This window comes from Ranitomeya variabilis, chromosome 8 (assembly GCF_051348905.1).
Source record: "Ranitomeya variabilis isolate aRanVar5 chromosome 8, aRanVar5.hap1, whole genome shotgun sequence".
In the NCBI taxonomy this organism is placed as follows: domain Eukaryota; kingdom Metazoa; phylum Chordata; class Amphibia; order Anura; family Dendrobatidae; genus Ranitomeya; species Ranitomeya variabilis.
Genome location: NC_135239.1, coordinates 70,728,580 through 70,749,550, shown reverse-complemented (window position 1 = coordinate 70,749,550; position 20,971 = coordinate 70,728,580). Strand labels below are relative to the sequence as shown.

Here is a 20,971-nt window from a genome sequence, read left to right as displayed (position 1 = left end):
GAACATACAGGGAGAAATTCAGGCTATGACCCCAGACATCCTGTGAAATATATTCAACAATATGGAACAACATGTGTAGGCGTGCTTGGATGTGAATGGTGGATATTTTCAAGACGTGCTTTAAAACATCGGTTTCTCATGAACTAATGTATATACAGACCAAATTTCAGTACAAAAGATTGTCTTCTAGAGGTTACATCAAAAGTCTGGGTAAAGTAATGACTGAGTCACCCTGTAGAAACAGGAGGTCAATTTTCCCCAGTATGAGTCATTAATCACTGCAAAAGTCCCTGGCAGGAGGAGGAGGAAGCAGCTGGGTCAGGAGTTGAAGAGATACGCAACTCATGAAGGGAAAAGATACTTCCTGTTTATACATAAAGCAGAGAAAAGAGAAAAATTAGCTGGATAGAAGGGAAAAATGAGCAATTGCAAGTACAGTGTTCTAAAATATGAAGATTGCAATTTATAAACACTTTGATGGGACTGCCTCTCTTTAACCATCCAAGCAGACTGATGACAACAAAGAAGGTGGTTTGGATGTGACAATTTTTTGTATAAAGCGGGCAGAGTGGAACCTAACATTCATTTCGGATTTTAATTTGAGGGGGTAGTATGTTTCAGATAGGATATAAAACGACATATGAAATGTATGGAGGGAACCTCCCTGACTCCTAATAGCTACAAACATTAAAATAAATTTTGTATCGCGTCTGCCTTTTTAGTGACATTATAAAAATTTCCAAAACTTCATAACAATAAGATCAACAGGAAAATACGGTAAGATTTTTACTGTCAAATATAAAATTATTCTTCAAAATAAACGGGTCACATATCATCTTTACACTACCTGGACAAACGCTACTCCGGCCATAAGAATTATCAGAGATAGCCACTGATACTTTGTGAGCTTCTTTTGCAACATGGACACTGAGAACAAAGCAGTCGTGAGAATTTTGAGCTGATAGGTGACCTGGAAAAGAGAAAATCAAAATGAAGAAGATCATTATACCATGAATATGAGCTCTTGTGGAAAAATGAATCCTGTAAAATTACTTGATTAACCTGAGATTTATAAGAACCAAAAATCCCGCATTTATGTGTTCTGTTTCATTAGAGTTCTAAAACGTAGGAAGCCCCAAATAGAATGCTAATGGAAAAGAAGACAACCATTAAAATGGTACAAATACCTTAAAGGGAACCTGTCAGCAAGATTGTGATTTCATCACCCCAGTTATCATTAATCAGTATAACGGCGCCGACCTGACACGGTCTGTAGGTTACTGTGCACAATCCTGCTGACAGGTTCCCTTTAAAATGATGTCCTGACTGCACCCACCTGGTAAGTGGCAGCATCGAGGTTGGACAGTGCAACATACAAGAGGTTATTCTGCAGGGTGTAGATGCCAGAAGGTATGGCAAGCTTCAAAGTTTCCATCGGTTTATTGATGATCTCATCATGAAGGACTCGATTCAGAGCTCGTACACTACAGCCTACAAAATACAGAAATTGGAAGCCAAATGTTGGCATTTAAGAAGGCCACTATTAGGTCACTACAGATTCCCTTATTAACGGTCATTTCTGCATATATCAAATTCACATCAACAAGATGAACAATGCAGGACAACATTATAACTAATTGTAATTTTATTAGTAATAAATATTATAAACCATTTAAATTTAGTCTATGCAAAATACACTAGTTAACCCCTTTAGTGAACACCGTGAAATTAAAAAAAAAAAAAAAAGTGGCAAAAAAAAATAAAAATGCTTTTTTCATCATACTGCCAAACATAACGTGGAATTAAACACCATTAAATGAAATGGTATAATTGAAAACGTCATTTTTTTACATTCATCTTGTTCCACAAAAAACAAGCTGCCAAACAGCTCCATCAGTGGAAAGAAAAAAAAAGAAAAAAAAGAAAAAAATCTATAGCTCTCAGAAAATAGTGATGCAAAAATCTTAATTTTTAGTTAATTGTGTAAAAGCACTAAAACAGAACATAAAAAAGACGCAAAATCTAAATGCAATATTGCAATAATCGTACTGGCTGGAATAAAACTATCAATTTTATCACACATGGAAAGGAATAACACCCACCCTCCAGAAAAAAAAAAAAAAATCCAGAATCCCTGTTTTGTTCATTCTGCTTCTCAAATGTTATTTATTAGCCATTTTGTGTGCCATAACTCGCTGATTTAAGGGCATAAAAAGTCAAAGTTTGAAAAGTGCGACATTTTCAAAATTTTCATAAATAAATGCAAGTCATATCGAATAAATTTTACCACTATCATGAAGTACAATATGTCTTGCGAAAACATTCTCAGAATCATTGGGATCCACTGAAGCGTTTCAGAGTTATTACCTCAAAGTGACACTGTTGGACTTGTAAAATTTGGCCTTGTCATGAAAGTGAAAACAGGCTGGGGCCATGGGGTAAGGTTTAACCCTTTTCCGACACTGGGTGTAGTAGTATGCCCATGCCGGATTCCCCGTTTGGTGCATGCTCCGGCACTGAGCCCGCATATTTCCGGGCACCTGACAGCTGATCTATATGGCTGACATGTGCCCATAACAGCCGTGGGTGGAGTCGCGATCCACCTGCAGCTATTAACTACTTAAAGGGAACCTATCACCCCGTTTTTTAAAGATTAGATAAAAATAGTGTGAAATAGGGGCAGAGCTGGGCTTTACATTAGTGCCTTTTTGGTGCCTTTACACCCCCGTTAGGCTGCCGAAATACCTTTGTGAAGTGGCCGTTTTGTCCTGTCACTCAAGTTGGTCAGGTCGGATGGGCGTGGTCACAGCGCTGTTTGTCCCCCAGGATCCTGCTCATCATTACGTTGGTGGCGTAGTGGTGTGCGCATGTCCAGCAGGCAAATCCACTGCCCAGGAGATGAATAACAGCGCGGTCTTCGCTATTCAGCCGTTTACCGGTGGGCGCGGCCATCTTTCCTGTGGCCGCGCCTGCGCAGATGGAGCGCTCTGCTGCCCGGGGCTTCAGGAAAATGGCCGCGGGATTCCGCGCGTGCGCAGATGGAGATCGCGGCGGCCATTTTCCTGAAGCCCCGGGCAGCAGAGCGCTCCATCTGCGCAGGCGCGGCCACGGGAAAGATGGCCGCGCCCACCGGTAAACGGCTGAATAGCGAAGACCGCGCTGTTATTCATCTCCTGGGCAGTGGATTTGCCTGCTGGACATGCGCACACCACTACGCCACCAACGTAATGATGAGCAGGATCCTGGGGGACAAACAGCGCTGTGACCACGCCCATCCAACCTGACCAACTTGAGTGACAGGACAAAACGGCCACTTCACAAAGGTATTTCGGCAGCCTAACGGGGGTGTAAAGGCACCAAAAAGGCACTAATGTAAAGCCCAGCTCTGCCCCTATTTCACACTATTTTTATCTAATCTTTAAAAAACGGGGTGATAGGTTCCCTTTAAGGCATGCAAAAAATAAAAAAAGTTTTTAAAATATTAAATAAAAAATAAATATATATATATATATATATATATATATATATATCTCTCTCTCTCTATATATATATATATATATATATATATATATATATATATATATATATCTATCTATCTATCTATGTATCTATCTACACTCACTGGCCACTTTATTAGGTACACCTGTCCAACTTCTTGTTAACACTTAATTTCTAATCAGCCAATCACATGGCGGCAACTCAGTGCATTTAGGCATGTAGACATGGTCAAGACAATCTCCTGCAGTTCAAACCGAGCATCAGTATGGGGAAGAAAGGTGATTTGAGTGCCTTTGAACGTGGCATGGTTGTTGGTGCCAGAAGGGCTGGTCTGAGTATTTCAGAAACTGCTGATCTACTGGGATTTTCACGCACAACCATCTCTAGGGTTTACAGAGAATGGTCCGAAAAAGAAAAAAAATCCAGTGAACGGCAGTTCTGTGGGCGGAAATGCCTTGTTGATGCCAGAGGTCAGAGGAGAATGGGCAGACTGGTTCGAGCTGATAGAAAGGCAACAGTGACTCAAATCGCCACCCGTTACAACCAAGGTAGGCCTAAGAGCATCTCTGAACGCACAGTGCGTCGAACTTTGAGGCAGATGGGCTACAGCAGCAGAAGACCACACCGGGTACCACTCCTTTCAGCTAAGAACAGGAAACTGAGGCTACAATTTGTACAAGCTCATCGAAATTGGACAGTAGAAGATTGGAAAAACGTTGCTTGGTCTGATGAGTCTCGATTTCTGCTGCGACATTCGGATGGTAGGGTCAGAATTTGGCGTAAACAACATGAAAGCATGGATCCATCCTGCCTTGTATGGAGCATCTTTGGGATGTGCAGCCGACAAATCTGCGGCAACTGTGTGATGCCATCATGTCAATATGGACCAAAATCTCTGAGGAATGCTTCCAGCACCTTGTTGAATCTATGCCACGAAGAATTGAGGCAGTTCTGAAGGCAAAAGGGGGTCCAACCCGTTACTAGCATGGTGTACCTAATAAAGTGGCCAGTGAGTGTGTGTATATATATATATATATATAATCTCTATCTATCTATCTCTATCTATATTTCTACTATATAATTGTCTAAGGGTCACTTCCGTTTGTCTGTCACGGATATTCATTGGTTGCGGCCTCTGTCTGTCATGGAAATCCAAGTTGCTGATTGGTCACGGCAAAACAGCCACGACCAATCAGCGACGGGCACAGTCCGGAGGAAAATGGCCACTCCTTACTCCCCGCACTCAGTGCCCGGCGCCCGCACACTCCCCTCCAGTCACCGCTAACACAGGGTTAATGCCGGCTGTAATGGACCGCGTTATGCCACGGGTAACGCACTCCGTAACCGCTGCTATTAACCCTGTGTGTCCCCAACTTTTTACTATTGACGCTGCCTATGCGGCATCAATAGTAAAAAATGTAATGTTAAAAATAATAATAAAAAAACCCCTGCTATTCTCACCCTCCGTAGCTTGCGCCGGCCACCATATTCCGTTCCCAGCGATGCATTGCGAAATTACCCAGAAGACTTAGTGGTCTCGCGAGACCGCTAAGTCATCTGGGTAATTTCGCAATGCATCCTGGGAACGGAAGATGGCGGCAGCCGCGCGCCCATAGCCAGAGCGCCGTTGGATCCCAGGGGGTGAGTATGTAACTATTTTTTATTTTCTTTTTTTTTCTTTTTTTTTTTTTTTTTAACAGGGATATGGTGCCCACACTGCTAAATACTGCGTGGGCTGCGTTATATACTATATGGCTGCTATATACTACGTGGGCAGTGCTATATACTACGTGGCTGCTATATACTACGTGGGCAGTACTATATACTACATGGCTGCTATATACTACGTGGGCAGTACTATATACTACATGGCTGCTATATACTACGTGGCCAGTACTATATACTACATGGCTGCTATATACTACGTGGGCAGTACTATATACTACATGGCTGCTATATACTACGTGGCCAGTACTATATACTACATGGCTGCTATATACTACGTGGGCAGTACTATATACTACATGGCTGCTATATACTACGTGGGCAGTACTATATACTACATGGCTGCTATATACTACGTGGGCAGTACTATATACTACATCGCTGCTATATACTACGTGGCCAGTACTATATACTACATGGCTGCTATATACTACGTGGACAGTACTATATACTACATGGCTGCTATATACTACGTGGACAGTACTATATACTACATGGACAGTACTATATACTACATGGATGCTATATACTACGTGGGCAGTGCTATATACTACATGGCTGCTATATACTACGTGGCCAGTGTTACATACTATGTGGCCTGTGTTTTGTACTGCGTGGGCTGTGCTATATATTGCGTGGCCTGTGTTATATACTACGTCGCCTGTGTTATATACTACGTGGCTGCTATATACTGCGTGGGCTGTGTTATATAGTACGTGGGCTGTGTTATATATTGTGTGGCCTGTATTAACGCATCGGGTATTCTACAATATGTATATACAGGTCCTTCTCAAAAAATTAGCATATAGTGTTAAATTTCATTATTTACCATAATGTAATGATTACAATTACACTTTCATATATTATAGATTCATTATCCACCAACTGAAATTTGTCAGGTCTTTTATTGTTTTAATACTGATGATTTTGGCCTACAACTCCTGATAACCCAAAAAACCTGTCTCAATAAATTAGCATATCAAGAAAAGGTTCTCTAAACGACCTATTACCCTAATCTTCTGAATCAACTAATTAACTCTAAACACATGCAAAAGATACCTGAGGCTTTTAAAAACTCCCTGCCTGGTTCATTACTCAAAACCCCCATCATGGGTAAGACTAGCGACCTGACAGATGTCAAGAAGGCCATCATTGACACCCTCAAGCAAGAGGGTAAGACCCAGAAAGAAATTTCTCAACAAATAGGCTGTTCCCAGAGTGCTGTATCAAGGCACCTCAATGGTAAGTCTGTTGGAAGGAAACAATGTGGCAGAAAACGCTGTACAACGAGAAGAGGTGACCGGACCCTGAGGAAGATTGTGGAGAAGGACCGATTCCAGACCTTGGGGAACCTGAGGAAGCAGTGGACTGAGTCTGGTGTGGAAACATCCAGAGCCACCGTGCACAGGCGTGTGCAGGAAATGGGCTACAGGTGCCGCATTCCCCAGGTAAAGCCACTTTTGAACCATAAACAGCGGCAGAAGCGCCTGACCTGGGCTACAGAGAAGCAGCACTGGACTGTTGCTAAGTGGTCCCAAGTACTTTTTTCTGATGAAAGCAAATTTTGCATGTCATTCGGAAATCAAGGTGCCAGAGTCTGGAGGAAGACTGGGGAGAAGGAAATGCCAAAATGCCTGAAGTCCAGTGTCAAGTACCCAGTCAGTGATGGTGTGGGGTGCCATGTCAGCTGCTGGTGTTGGTCCACTGTGTTTCATCAAGGGCAGGGTCAATGCAGCTAGCTATCAGGAGATTTTGGAGCACTTCATGCTTCCTGGCACCTGCTCACAGTGCCAAAACCACTGGTAAATGGTTTACTGACCATGGTATTACTGTGCTCAATTGGCCTGCCAACTCTCCTGACCTGAACCCCATAGAGAATCTGTGGGATATTGTGAAGAGAAAGTTGAGAGACGCAAGACCCAACACTCTGGATGAGCTTAAGGCCGCTATTGAAGCATCCTGGGCCTCCATAACATCTCAGCAGTGTCACAGGCTGATTGCCTCCATGCCACGCCGCATTGAAGCAGTCATTTCTGCCAAAGGATTCCCGACCAAGTATTGAGTGCATAACTGAACATTATTATTTGATGGTTTTTTTGTTTGTTATTAAAAAACACTTTTATTTGATTGGTCGGGTGAAATATGCTAATTTATTGAGACAGGTTTTTTGGGTTATCAGGAGTTGTAGGCCAAAATCATCAGTATTAAAACAATAAAAAGACCTGACAAATTTCAGTTGGTGGATAATGAATCTATAGTATATGAAAGTTTAATTGTAATCATTACATTATGGTAAATAATGAAATTTAACACTATATGCTAATTTTTTGAGAAGGACCTGTAGCAGCCACATACTATATAGCACAGGCCACGTACTATTTGTATGCTATATACTACATGGCTCCTATATAGTACGTGGCCTGTGCTATATATTATGTGGCTGCTACATACATACATATTCTAGAATAGCCGATGCATTAGAATCGGGCCACCATCTAATATATATATATATATATATATATATATATATATATATATATATATATATATATATATATATATATATATATATATATATATATATATATATATATATATATATATATATATATATATATATATATATTTATTTAAAATCACCCCTTTCACCCTATTCAAAATAAAACAAAAACACAAATTTACATCTACACATATTTCGTATTGCCGAGTTCAGAATCACCCAACAATCAATACAACAAAAGAATTAACCTGATCGCTAAAATAACGAGAGAAAAAAAATTATAAAAAACCCCCGCCAGAACTACCGTATATACTCGAGTATAAGCCGACCCGAGTATAAGCCAACCCCCCTAATTTTGCCACAAAAAAACTGGGAAAACGTATTGACTCGAGTATAAGCCTAGGGTGGAAAATGCAGCAGCTACCGGTGAATTTCAAAATTAAAAATAGATGCTCCATACTGTTCATTATGGCCCCATAGATGCTCCACATAAAGCTGTGCCACATATAATGCTCTGCACTGTTCATTATGGCCCCATAGATGCTCCACATAAAGCTGCCCCATATATAATGCTCTGCACCGTTCAGTATAGCCCCATAGACGCTCCACATAAAGCTGCCCCATATATAATGCTCTGCACAGTTCATTATGGCCCCATAGATGCTCCATAGAAAGCTGTGCCATATACAATGCTCTGCACCTTTGATTATGGCCCCATAGATAGCTGTGCCATATACAATGCTCTGCACCTTTGATTATGGCCCCATAGATAGCTGTGCCATATATAATGCTCTGCACCTTTGATTATGGCCCCATAGATAGCTGTGCCATATATAATGCCCTGCACCTTTGATTATGGCCCCATAGATGCTCCACATAAAGCTGTGCCAGATATATAATGCTCTGCACCGTTGTCCCATAGATACTCCACATAAATCTGTGCAATATATAACGCTGCTGCTGCAATAAAAAAAAAAAAAACACATACTCACCTCTCTTGCTTGCAGCTCCTCAGCGTCACGTCCCGGCGTCTCTCCGCACTGACTGTTCAGGCAGAGGGCGGCGCGCACACTATATGCGTCATCGCGCCCTCTGACCTGAACAGTCAGAACAAGAGGACCACGAAAAATGAAGACGTTATGGGTCTCGGAAAATGGTGCTTTTTTTTTTCTTTTTAAAACAATTTTTTACCACTTAAAAAAAGAACCTAGGCATGATTGGTGTCTGTGAACTCGTAATGACCTGGAGAATCATAATGGAAGGTCAGTTTTAGCATTTAGTGAACTTTTTATTAAAAAAAAAAAAAAAAACACTATGGAATTGCACTTCTTTTTGCAATTTCACCGCATTTGGAATTTTTTCCCCATTTTACAGTACATGATGTTAAAAACAATGGGGTCGTTCAAAAATACAACTTGTCCCGCAAAAAACAAGCCCTCACATGGCCACTTTGACTGAAGAATAAAAAAAGGGCTCTGGGAAGAAGGAGGAGCAAAACACTGAAATTTAAAAAAAAAAAAAAAAAAACTGAAATACCTCTAGTCGTTAAGGGTAGTAATTTTTTTCTATATAATCTGAGAGCAGCATAATGTAGGGACAGAGACCCTGATTCCGGCAATGCCTCACTTAGTTTACTGTGAGAGTCATGGTTTTCTCTGCTGCAGATCTAGCGGTGTTCAGTTGTTGAGCCCTGTATAACCCCGCTCACACCACAGCTTTCTGTGTACAAGGTATAGTGACAGAGCTGCTTGTCAGTGCTGGGGACGTGGTTGGACCATAAAGCAAGTGCCTGTCAGGCCACGTTCAGTATTTGGTCAGTATTATACCTCAGTATTTGTAAGCTAAAACCAGGAGTGGGTGATAAATACAGAAGTGGTGACGTGTTGCTATTATACTTTTCCTCTGATTGTTCCACTCGTAGTTTTGGCTTACCGATACTGAGGTAAAATACTGACCAAGTACTGAATGTGTGTATGTGGCCTTATCCTGTAACAATCTCCTGCTGATAAAACATAGGTTGTATTAAAAGTACAACTCACAGCCCAGTAAGTGACACAGCTGGAATCAGTGTCTCTGACTCGATATCATGACCCTATCAGATTACATAGCAAAAACCTGCTGACAGATTCCCTTTATAAAGTTCCCATTCAGCTGTCCTTCTGGATTGTTGTCGTTCACAGTCTGGACTCCCCGCCTGCTTTCCTTCTGTGGCTACACTACATTTCCCAATATACAGCGTGCCCTGGGTTCTCTGCCGGAGCTGTATCAACCCCACAGCTGACATACGTACTTCAACCCTCAGTGTCCGTCCACTCCACCTGCAAAGCTATGTTATGGGCAGGGTTGCACTTTTTGGTGAGCTGGATCATTTGTTCACCAAAAAGCCAATTCCGGTAACTCACAGAGAAGGCAGTGTATTTGCGAATGAGCCATTACTAAAAAGCACCAGTTTCCCATTTCATCTACTCTGCACCATCATGGGACTCTCCTGCAGTCAATGTTGTGCGTCCTGACACTTGGCACCTCACAGGATCAGTGTGCTATAGGAGAGCAATGAGTCTGATAAGTGTCCATATAGTCTAATGTACCACGACCGGCACCACCATGACCTCTGGCCACTAGAGAAACTTCCTATTCTCTGTGGGACCTTAACCACTTTTTGGTTTTCTGCTCTCCCTCCCCAGTCACTCCCAACTTGCCAAGGACCACAGGCCGCGGGTCCCCTGACATCACTATTAAGAAACCAGCATGTAGGCTGTGCACGTCTGGCTACACTCCATTTGGGAACCCACTACTCCTAAACTTCTCTGCCAACGCGATGGGGGCCTGCTGAAGGCCCCTGTAGCTGCCATATTGCTACTCCTGTGAGCTTGAAAGACGACAATGATTTGTCCTATACACAGCAATAGTGACTTATCAAAGTGTTTTATGCCAAATTTCTGGTGAAAACACTGATGAATTGGGACCAGAGTCCCCATTGGACCAAAAGGAGAATGTAATAAGAAAAGAGTTTGCGTTGATTTCCGCCCACACTCTGAAGACATACGGCTCTGGCAAAAATTGAGAACACCACATCAAAACCCTGTCATGGGCAGCCCAATCTCCAGACCTGAACCCCACTGACAACCTCTGGAATGTAATCAGGAGGATGATGGATAGTCACAAGCCATCAAACAAAGAAGAACTGCTTACATTTTTGCGCCAGGAGCAGGGTGAAAGACTGGTGGAAAGCATGCCAAGACGCATGAAAGCTGTGATTACAAATCATGGTTATTCCACAAAATATTGATTCAAGACCTCTCCCTGAGTTAAAACATTAGTATTGTTGTTTCTAAATGATTATGAACTTGTTTTCTTTGCATTATTTGAGGTCTGAAAGCGCTGTTTATTTATTTATTTTTAAATTTTGACCATTTTTGACAGAAAAAAAAATACAAAAATTATTGCTTGGAAATTTGGAGACATGTCAGAAGTTTACAGACTAAAAGAACAATTTACATTTTACTCAAAAATATACCTACAAAGAGAAAACTTTGAATTTTTGCCAGAGCTGTACTTATAGGGAATTTAGAGTGTGAGCCCCAATAGGGACAGTGATGATGTATGTAAAGCGCTGTGCAATATGATGGCGCTATACAAGAACAGCATATTTTACCCCTTCACCCCCGAGCCCGTTTTCACCTTCATTACTGGGCCAAATTTTAGACTTCTGACCACTGTCACTTTATGAGGTTATAGCTGTGGAATGCTTCAATGGATCCCACTGAGTCGGAGACTGTTTTCTCGTAGCATATTGTACTTCATGATAGTGGTAACGTTTCTTCGATATGAATTGCAGTTTGTGTAAAATTTGAAGAAAATTCAGAAAATATAGCAATTTTCAATCTTAAATTTTATGCCTTTAAATCAGAGGGTTATATCCCACAAAATAGTTAATAAATAATATGTCTACTTTAAGGGTTAAACGTTGACCATCGATTTCTCATTTTTTCAAACAAATCCACATCACATTTGAAGTAACTGGAGGGGCCTATATAACAGAAAATACCAAAAGTGACACCATTATAAAAATTGCACCCTTCACGGTGCTCAAAATCACATTCAAGAAGTTTATTAACCCTTTAGGTGCTTCACAGGAATTTCTGGAATGTGGAAGGAAAAAAAAAATGAACATTTAACTTTGTCACAAAAATGTTACTTTAGACCCTACATTTTTTATTTTCGCAATGGTAACAGGAAAAAAATGGACCCGAAAAGTTGTTGTGCAATTTCTCCCGAGTACGCAGATACCCCATATGTGGGAGAAAAATGTAGATTAGGCACACTGAGGCTCAGAAGGGAGGCTGCATTTGGATTTGGGAGCACAGAATTTGCTGAATTTCTTTTGGGGAGGCAAGGGCCATTTTGCTTTTCCAGAGCCTTTGTGCTACCAGTAACATGGAAACCCCCTATATTTCCGTTAACAGATGATGGACCTGAGTGAGGACTTGCTTTTTTTTTGTGGATTGAGTTGAAGCTTTTATTGGGAATATTTTACTTAACAATATGGATCACATTTATCCGGCGCTCTATGCTGACCAGTCACATCAGGGATTTCCTTTAAATATTCGAGTGTCGTAATTCAGATGAAACACATGAGGAAGGCACTCACTATAATGAAGCAGCAGAGTTAGGCCGGGTGCCCACGATACAAAACTAGCAGAGCTTTGGACACAGCACATGTTGCTGTGTCCAAAGCTCTGCCTTCGATTGAATGCAGGTAAATCCTCATTTGTTCACTGAACTGTGCACATTTACCGCATCCAATACATTCTGTTGGCAAAATTTCTCTAGCGTCTCTGCAAGAGAAATCGACATGCTGCAGTCTGGAAAGACTCGCCACACATCTATCTCTGCGGGTGATGCATTATGGACATGGGATTTCTTGAAATCCCATCCACCATGCTTTCACATCTGGCAGCTCTGGGTTTGACGCTGCATAAATACACAGCATCAAATCCGCAGCAATTACTGATCATGGGTACATACCCTTACTCTGGACTCTGCAGTCAGTCACAGTTTTTTGCTGTTTGTCACTTTTATGCACTCCTAATAAAAAGATTGACACAGCCTGATCACAGGCCAGACAGCGTCCACAGTGCCTCTATCTGCCTCATTATAGGGAATCTTCTGCCGTGGGTTCCTGTTGTGAATTCTGCTTTTGGGTTCCCTCCGGTGGTAGTAGGTGGTAATGCAGTTGTCCCTGGGTTGCAGTCCTGGTCAGGTGTGTCTGCTGATTGCAGTTCTGACTGGGGTATTTAGGTGTGCAGGATTCATTAGTCCTAGTCAATTGTTGTTGGGAGGTGTGGACCTCTGCCTGGTTCCTCCTGTCTTTCTGCCAAATCAGCAAAATAAGTGTCTGGGTTTTTTTTCCTGTGGCACACATGCTGTGTGCTTCACAATTCAGTGCTATGCTTTGTGTTTTCTTGTCCAGCTTAGATTGTGTCAGTATTTTCTCAGTCTTGCTGGATTCTCTGGAGTGGCAGATATACATTCCATGTCTTTAGTTAGATTGTGGAACTTTTTGTATTATCTGTTGTGGGGGTTTGCTCTGAGGCAAGATGGCATTCCTATTTCCATCTATAGGGGTATTTAGTCCTCCGGCTGTGTCGAGGTGTCTAGGGTTTGTTAGGCACACCCCACGGCTACTTCTAGTTGCGGTGTTAGTTCAGGATTTGCGGTCAGTACAGGTTCCACCGACTCCAGAGAAAGTTTTCATGCGGCTCCTAGGTCACCGGATCATAACAGGTTCCATCATAATAACGTATTTCAGAGATTTACACGGAAAACCCCAGTGTAAATGCTCTGCGCAGGATAAATATGTGCAGAGCTTTACTGCGATCTTTGGGAGTCAGAATGAACAAATCCACAGCAGGTTAAGAATTGTTTTTCTTTGTTTTTCATGCTGTTTCTTGTGTAGTATAAGTGATTAGATTACTTTACTCTTCAGGTCGGTGAGATTACAGCGATACTAAATTTATATCGGGTTTTTATGTTTGGCAGCTGTTACACACTAAAAGACGTTTATTGCAAAAACTAGGTTTTGCATCGCCATATTTTGAGCAATCATTTTTCTACATTTCGTCCGACAGTCATACGAGGGCTTGTTTTTTTGCGGGAAGAGTTGACGCTTTTATTGATACCATTTTTGGGCTCATGACATATTTTGGACACATTCTATTCCGATTTTTGGGAGGCAGAGCAAGCAAAAACCAACAATGCAGGAATTGTTGTGTTTTCTTTTTTATGCCGTTCCACGTATGGTAAAATTGATAAGGCAGTTTTATTCTTCGGGTCAGTACAATTACAGCAATAACACATTTATATTTTTTTTAGGTTTTGGCGCTTTTACACAAAAAATATTTTATAGAAAATAATATTTTTGCATAGCTTTATTCTGATAGCTGTAACCCTTATTTTTGGCTGATTGAGCTGTATGGCAGCTATATTTTTGCGGGACAAGACGTTTCAGCGGTACCATTTTTATATCCATTCGTCTTTTTTTATAACATTTAATTCCACTTTTTGTTCGACAATATGATGATAAAGCATTGTTTTTTGCCTCGTTTTTTATTTATTTTTTTTATGGTGTTCACAAAAGGGATTAACTAATGGGACAGGTTTCCAGGTCAGGTCATCCCAGACGCGGCGATACCAAATGTGTGTACTTTTGCTTTTTTTTTTTTTTTAATAATATTTATGTATGGGTATAATATCTATCTATTTTTTTTCTACTTAGTCCCACTGTGGGACTTTTACTTTCTGCCGTCTGATCACAGTTATAAGGTATAGTAATAGCCTGGCAGTGCGGCAGAGACAAGTTAGTTAGACCATGCACAGTGCCATGATCTAACTAACTTCCTAGTGCCTGGTGACCATGATGACATTGGGTCACCATGGCAATGATAGGGACCCTGCAACGACGTCGCGTGGTCTCCGATCCAACGGCATATGGGCTTTCTTCCCTCTGCCAGTTCGGTAAATGCTGTGATTTAGGTGGTTAAAGTGCCGGGAGCAGTGCGGGACCACTCATGGCCCTGAGAGCCGGGTATCAGTTGTCAGTAACAGCGGACACCCAGCAGTGATTGCCAACACACAGCCCCCTGTGCGCGTACGAACGTCACGACGTACACGCGTACTGCATCGGTCAGGAAGTCCTTCTCGAAAAAAAAGCAGGATGTGGTGAAAACGCTAAAACAAAAATGGTCTGCTTTCTTAAAGGGTTTAAGGATGAGGCAAATGTTTGAGGCAGTAAGGTAAAGGGAATAAACTCATACAAAACTAAACTTTGTTTTTAACTGGTTTTAGGAGACAATGATGAATTGTTGCAGACACCCAACACCGTCATTATGGAAATTGGCATTTGGGATAATTAAGCAGTTACTTACTGTTGTCTTTATAAACCAAAAAGATGCAGGCTACAATTTTGAGCACCTCTGCGGCCACCACAGCCGTGGAAGACAAGTAGCGCGGCCCTTCCTCCTTCAGCGTGCGAGAGTAGCGCATAGTCAGGACTAGGCTGGTGGTCTGGAACACTAGGATCCCCAAGGAGATATACTTCAGGTGAGACGCCATCGTGGCTTCTGGACACTTCTGCAAGGCGAGAATAAAAAGGTTCACGTGAACTTGGAAGTCGAATTCTAAATGTCATATGTTGCAAATCTGATTACAGCGAGTTTTCAGGTGCAATGACCGAATTCATTCGTCTGTGAACAGTGCCTTTTGAGCTATAGAGCTGAAGACTCTACGCCATTAGCCATTCTCCTAATTATTAGCCAACTACCAACCTAACCGGTTTGACTATTCATCAGTTTGGATTGTGGAAGCAGTTGTATTTAACAGGCGTTTTACACACTCATATATACTAATGGGGTGGAGGCTTAAAATCTAATGATTGGAGTGATAATTGCTCTCGCTTTCATGTGATTAACTTTTGAGGTGGGCTGCCAAATATTGTGACCTGGGTTTTACAATTACCAGCGGTAGGTTTGTGCGGTACATATAGGTTTAGATACTCAGTACATTTACACATATCAGAATTACTAAACATTTTCAGATGAAAGATCTGCAGCGTATTATGGTAGCAATGTGATTCACTTGGCTTTGAACAAATCTCATCAGCATGCAGCAGAAACTGGTCACGAAAAATAAAAATCTGCTCCGCAGGTCAATTTCTAAATCCACATCATTTCACATTTTGTAAGGCCATGTTCCCATGTAGCAAAAACGCTGCACTTTTTCCTGCTGCTCGTGCCCACTGTGCGTTTAAAGAAAACCAGTCAACAGGATTATACATATTAAACTAATGGCATTGCCATAATGGCGCTGAGTATACTGGTTTAATACATACGGTACGTCAAGTGAAGAAATCTGTAGCCTGCTTTTTATAAAAGACAACACCTATAATTTGAATCCTATGTTTTAGGCCATAAAGTATACATGATATAAACACCAAAGAAAAAAATACTTTAAAGGCATGTGCAAATCATTATTAACTGGCAAGTAGTAGCACAATACACACTGCTGTATATACATAACATGAAATCAATATCCATACATCATTGCATCATAAGGTATAAGTGAAATCTGGTAGCCAAAAGGAAATTACCGTATATATGTCACAATATACCACTCATATAGAACTTATAAACTGCAAAATCTGTATTAAAAAAAAAAAAAAAAAACAGTAGAAGATAAACATTATATAAGTAGATATGTTATGACAAATAACAACAAAGTACATACAGCTGTGTATGACTGACACAAGCACAACCTAACAAAGGCAAATAAAAATAGACCTACAAGCTGCCTAGTAGAAAGAGTAGTTGCATATTCTGTTGTGATTTTGCTTTTTGCTCCCTCTAGTGGTCATTAGTGATTTGACTCTGGAGCGTCTGTCTTTTCCTATATCCTCACCTGGGCCGTTAGTTCAGGGGCGTTGCTATATAAGCTCCCTGGACCTTCAGTTCAATGCCTGGCATCGTTGAAATCAGAGCTAATCTGTTGTGCTCTTGTCCTCTGATCCTGGTTCCTGTTTTTCAAGCTAAGTCTGCTTCTTTGCTTTTTGCTTTTGTTTTGTTTGGTATTTTTGTCCAGCTTGTTCCTATCTGTATCCTGACCTTTGCTGGAAGCTCTAGGGGGCTGGTGTTCTCCCCCCGGACCGTTAGACGGTTCGGGGGTTCTTGAATCTCCAGCGTGGATTTTTATAGGGTTTTTGTTGACCAGATAAGTTATCTTGCTATATTCTGCTATTAGTAAGCTGGCCTCTCTTTGCTGAACCTGGTTCATTTCTGTGTTTGTCATTTCCTCTTACCTCACCGTTATTATTTGTGGGGGGCTTGTATCTTGCTTTGGGGTCCCTTTCTCTGGAGGCAAGAGAGGTCTTTGTTTTCTTCTCCTAGGGGTAGTTAGAGTCTCCGGCTGGCGCGAGTCATCTAGCGATCACCGTAGGCATGATCCCCGGCTACTTCTAGTGTTGGCGTTAGGAGTAGCTATTTGGTCAACCCAGTTACCACAGCCCTATGAGCTGGATTTTTGTATCTTGCAGACTTACACGTTCCTCTGAGACCCTGTCCACTGGGGTCATAACAGTATGCCAGGCCAGTATTAAATGTTTAATGCATTGCAGAAGTGGGATTATAAGAAAGAAAATTGAGTTTTTTTTTTCCCTCTCTCATTTTTTTTTTTCTTTTCCCCTTTACCTCAGAGTGGCTTAAGCTTGCTGCAGACATGAATGTCCAGACCTTGATTACAAGTGTGGACCAGCTTGCCGCTCGTGTGCAGGGTATACAAGATTATGTTACCAGAAATCCTAGGTCTGAACCCAAGATTCCGATTCCTGAACTGTTTTCAGGAGACCGATTTAAGTTTAGGAATTTCAGGAATAATTGTAAATTATTTTTGTCCCTGAAACCTTGTTCGTCTGGAGACTCTGCTCAACAAGTAAAAATTGTTATTTCATTCTTACGGGGTGACCCTCAGGATTGGGCTTTTTCGTTGGCGCCAGGAGATCCGGCATTGGCTGATATTGATGCGTTTTTTCTGGCGCTCGGTTTACTTTATGAGGAACCCAATCTTGAGATTCAGGCAGAGAAAGCCTTGCTGGCTATGTCTCAGGGCCAGGACGAGGCTGAGGTGTATTGACAAAAATTTCGGAAATGGTCCGTGCTGACACATTGGAACGAGTGTGCACTGGCCGCTAATTTTAGAAATGGCCTTTCTGAGGCCATTAAGAATGTTATGGTGGGTTTTCCCATTCCCACAGGTCTGAATGATACCATGTCCCTGGCTATTCAAATTGACCGGCGGTTGCGGGAGCGCAAAACCGCAAATTCCCTCATGTTGTTGTCTGAACAGACACCTGATGTGATGCAATGTGATAGAAAAACCGCAAATTCCCTCATGGTGTTGTCTGAACGGACACCTGATTTGATGCAATGTGATAGAATCCTGACTAGAAATGAGAGGAAAATTCATAGACGCCGGAATGGCTTGTGCTACTACTGTGGTGATTCTACACATGTTATCTCAGCATGCTCTAAACGTATATCTAAGGTTGTTAGTCCTGTCACCGTTGGTAATTTGCATCCTAAGTTTATTCTGTCTGTAACTTTGATTTGCTCACTGTCATCTTATCCTGTCATGGCGTTTGTAGATTCAGGTGCTGCCCTGAGTCTTATGGATCTCTCATTTGCTAAGCGCTGTGGTTTTATTCTTGAACCATTAGAAAATCCTATCCCTCTTAGGGGTATTGATGCTACGCCATTGGCAGAAAATAAGCCGCAGTATTGGACACAGGTTACCATGTGCATGACTCCTGAACACCGCGAGGTGATACGTTTTCTCGTTCTACATAAAATGCATGATTTGGTTGTTTTGGGGCTGCCATGGTTACAGACCCATAATCCAGTCCTTGACTGGAAGGCTATGTCAGTGTCTAGTTGGGGCTGTCGTGGTATTCATGAGGATTCCCTGCCTGTGTCTATTGCTTCTTCTACGCCTTCGGAAGTTCCGGAGTACTTGTCTGATTATCAGGATGTCTTTAGCGAGTCCAGGTCCAGTGCATTGCCTCCTCATAGGGAATGTGACTGTGCAATAGATTTGATTCCAGGCAGTAAATTTCCTAAGGGAAGACTGTTTAATCTGTCGATACCTGAACATACCGCTATGCGTTCATATATCAAGGAGTCTCTGGAGAAAGGACACATTCGTCCGTCTTCTTCCCCTCTTGGTGCGGGATTCTTTTTTGTGGCTAAAAAGGACGGATCTTTGAGGCCTTGTATTGACTATCGGCTTTTAAATAAGATCACTGTCAAATTTCAGTATCCTTTGCCGCTGTTGTCTGACTTGTTTGCCCGGATTAAAGGTGCCAAGTGGTTTACCAAGATAGACCTTCGTGGTGCGTACAACCTTGTGCGCATTAAGCAAGGGGATGAATGGAAAACCGCATTCAATACGCCCGAAGGTCATTTTGAGTACTTGGTGATGCCTTTTGGGCTCTCTAATGCCCCTTCAGTTTTTCAGTCCTTTATGCATGACATTTTCCGGAACTATCTGGATAAATTTCTCATCGTTTATCTGGATGATATTCTGGTTTTTTCTGATAATTGGGACTCGCATGTGGAGCAGGTCAGGATGGTCTTTAAAATTTTGCGTGAAAATTCTTTGTTTGTCAAGGGCTCAAAGTGTCTTTTTGGTGTACAGAAGGTTCCCTTTTTGGGGTTCATTTTTTCCCCTTCTGCTGTGGAGATGGACCCAGTCAAGGTCCGAGCTATTCTTGATTGGACTCAGCCCTCGTCAGTTAAGAGTCTTCAGAAGTTCTTGGGTTTCGCTAACTTCTACCGTCGTTTTATCGCTAACTTTTCTAGCATTGTGAAACCTTTGACGGATATGACCAAGAAGGGCTCCGATGTGGTTAATTGGGCTCCTGCTGCCGTGGAGGCTTTCCAGGAGTTGAAACGTCGGTTTACTTCGGCGCCTGTTTTGTGCCAGCCTGATGTCTCGCTTCCCTTTCAAGTTGAGGTGGATGCTTCAGAGATTGGAGCAGGGGCCGTTTTGTCGTAGAGAGGCCCTGGTTGCTCTGTTATGAGACCTTGCGCCTTTTTCTCTAGGAAGTTTTCGCCTGCGGAGCGAAATTATGATGTGGGCAATCGGGAGTTGTTGGCCATGAAATGGGCATTTGAGGAGTGGCGTCATTGGCTCGAGGGTGCTAAGCATCGTGTGGTGGTCTTGACTGATCACAAAAATCTGATGTATCTCGAGTCTGCTAAACGCCTGAATCCTAGACAGGCCCGCTGGTCATTGTTTTTCTCCCGTTTTGACTTTGTTGTCTCGTATTTACCAGGTTCAAAGAATGTGAAGGCCGATGCTCTTTCCAGGAGCTTGGTGCCTGATGCTCCTGGAGTCGCTGAACCTGTTGGTATTCTTAAGGATGGTATTATCTTGTCAGCTATTTCTCCGGATCTGCGACGTGTGTTGCAGAGATTTCAGGCTGATAGGCCTGATTCTTGTCCACCTGACAGACTGTTTGTGCCTGATAAGTGGACCAGCAGAGTCATTTCCGAGGTTCATTCCTCGGTGTTGGCAGGTCACCCAGGAATTTTTGGCACCAGAGATCTGGTGGCCAGATCCTTTTGGTGGCCTTCCTTGTCTAGGGATGTGCGGTCATTTGTACAGTCCTGTGGGACTTGTGCTCGAGCTAAGCCTTGCTGTTCTCGTGCCAGCGGGTTGCTCTTGCCCTTGCCTGTCCCTAAGAGACCTTGGACACATATCTCCATGGATTTCATTTCTGATCTTCCGGTGTCTCAGGGCATGTCTGTTATCTGGGTGATATGTGATCGCTTCTCCAAGATGGTCCATTTGGTTCCTTTGCCTAAACTGCCTTCCTCTTCCGATCTGGTTCCTGTGTTTTTCCAGAACGTGGTTCGTTTGCACGGCATCCCTGAGAATATTGTGTCAGACAGAGGATCCCAGTTCGTTTCCAGATTCTGGCGATCCTTTTGTAGTAGGATGGGCATTGACTTGTCGTTTTCGTCTGCTTTCCATCCTCAGACTAATGGACAGACGGAGCGAACTAATCAGACTTTGGAGGCTTATTTGAGGTGTTTTGTCTCTGCTGATCAGGACGATTGGGTGACCTTCTTGCCGTTAGCTGAGTTTGCCCTTAATAATCGGGCTAGTTCCGCCACCTTGGTTTCGCCGTTTTTCTGC

General features: G+C 42.2%; 1 protein-coding gene across 4 annotated transcripts in view; it reads right to left on the bottom strand.

Moving 5' to 3' along the window:
- The window catches only part of SLC35A3 (solute carrier family 35 member A3), a 102,356-nt gene that overhangs the window by 6,711 nt on the left and 74,674 nt on the right, over positions 1-20,971 (bottom strand). For all 4 annotated transcript variants that reach the window (XM_077277445.1, XM_077277448.1, XM_077277446.1 and 1 more), the window contains exons 2-4: positions 15,151-15,355; positions 1,337-1,491; positions 848-970 (exon numbers count right to left, since the gene is read on the bottom strand). In XM_077277445.1, coding sequence (XP_077133560.1) covers positions 848-970; positions 1,337-1,491; positions 15,151-15,355 — 483 coding nt within the window. The remainder of the gene's footprint in view (positions 1-847; positions 971-1,336; positions 1,492-15,150; positions 15,356-20,971) is intronic.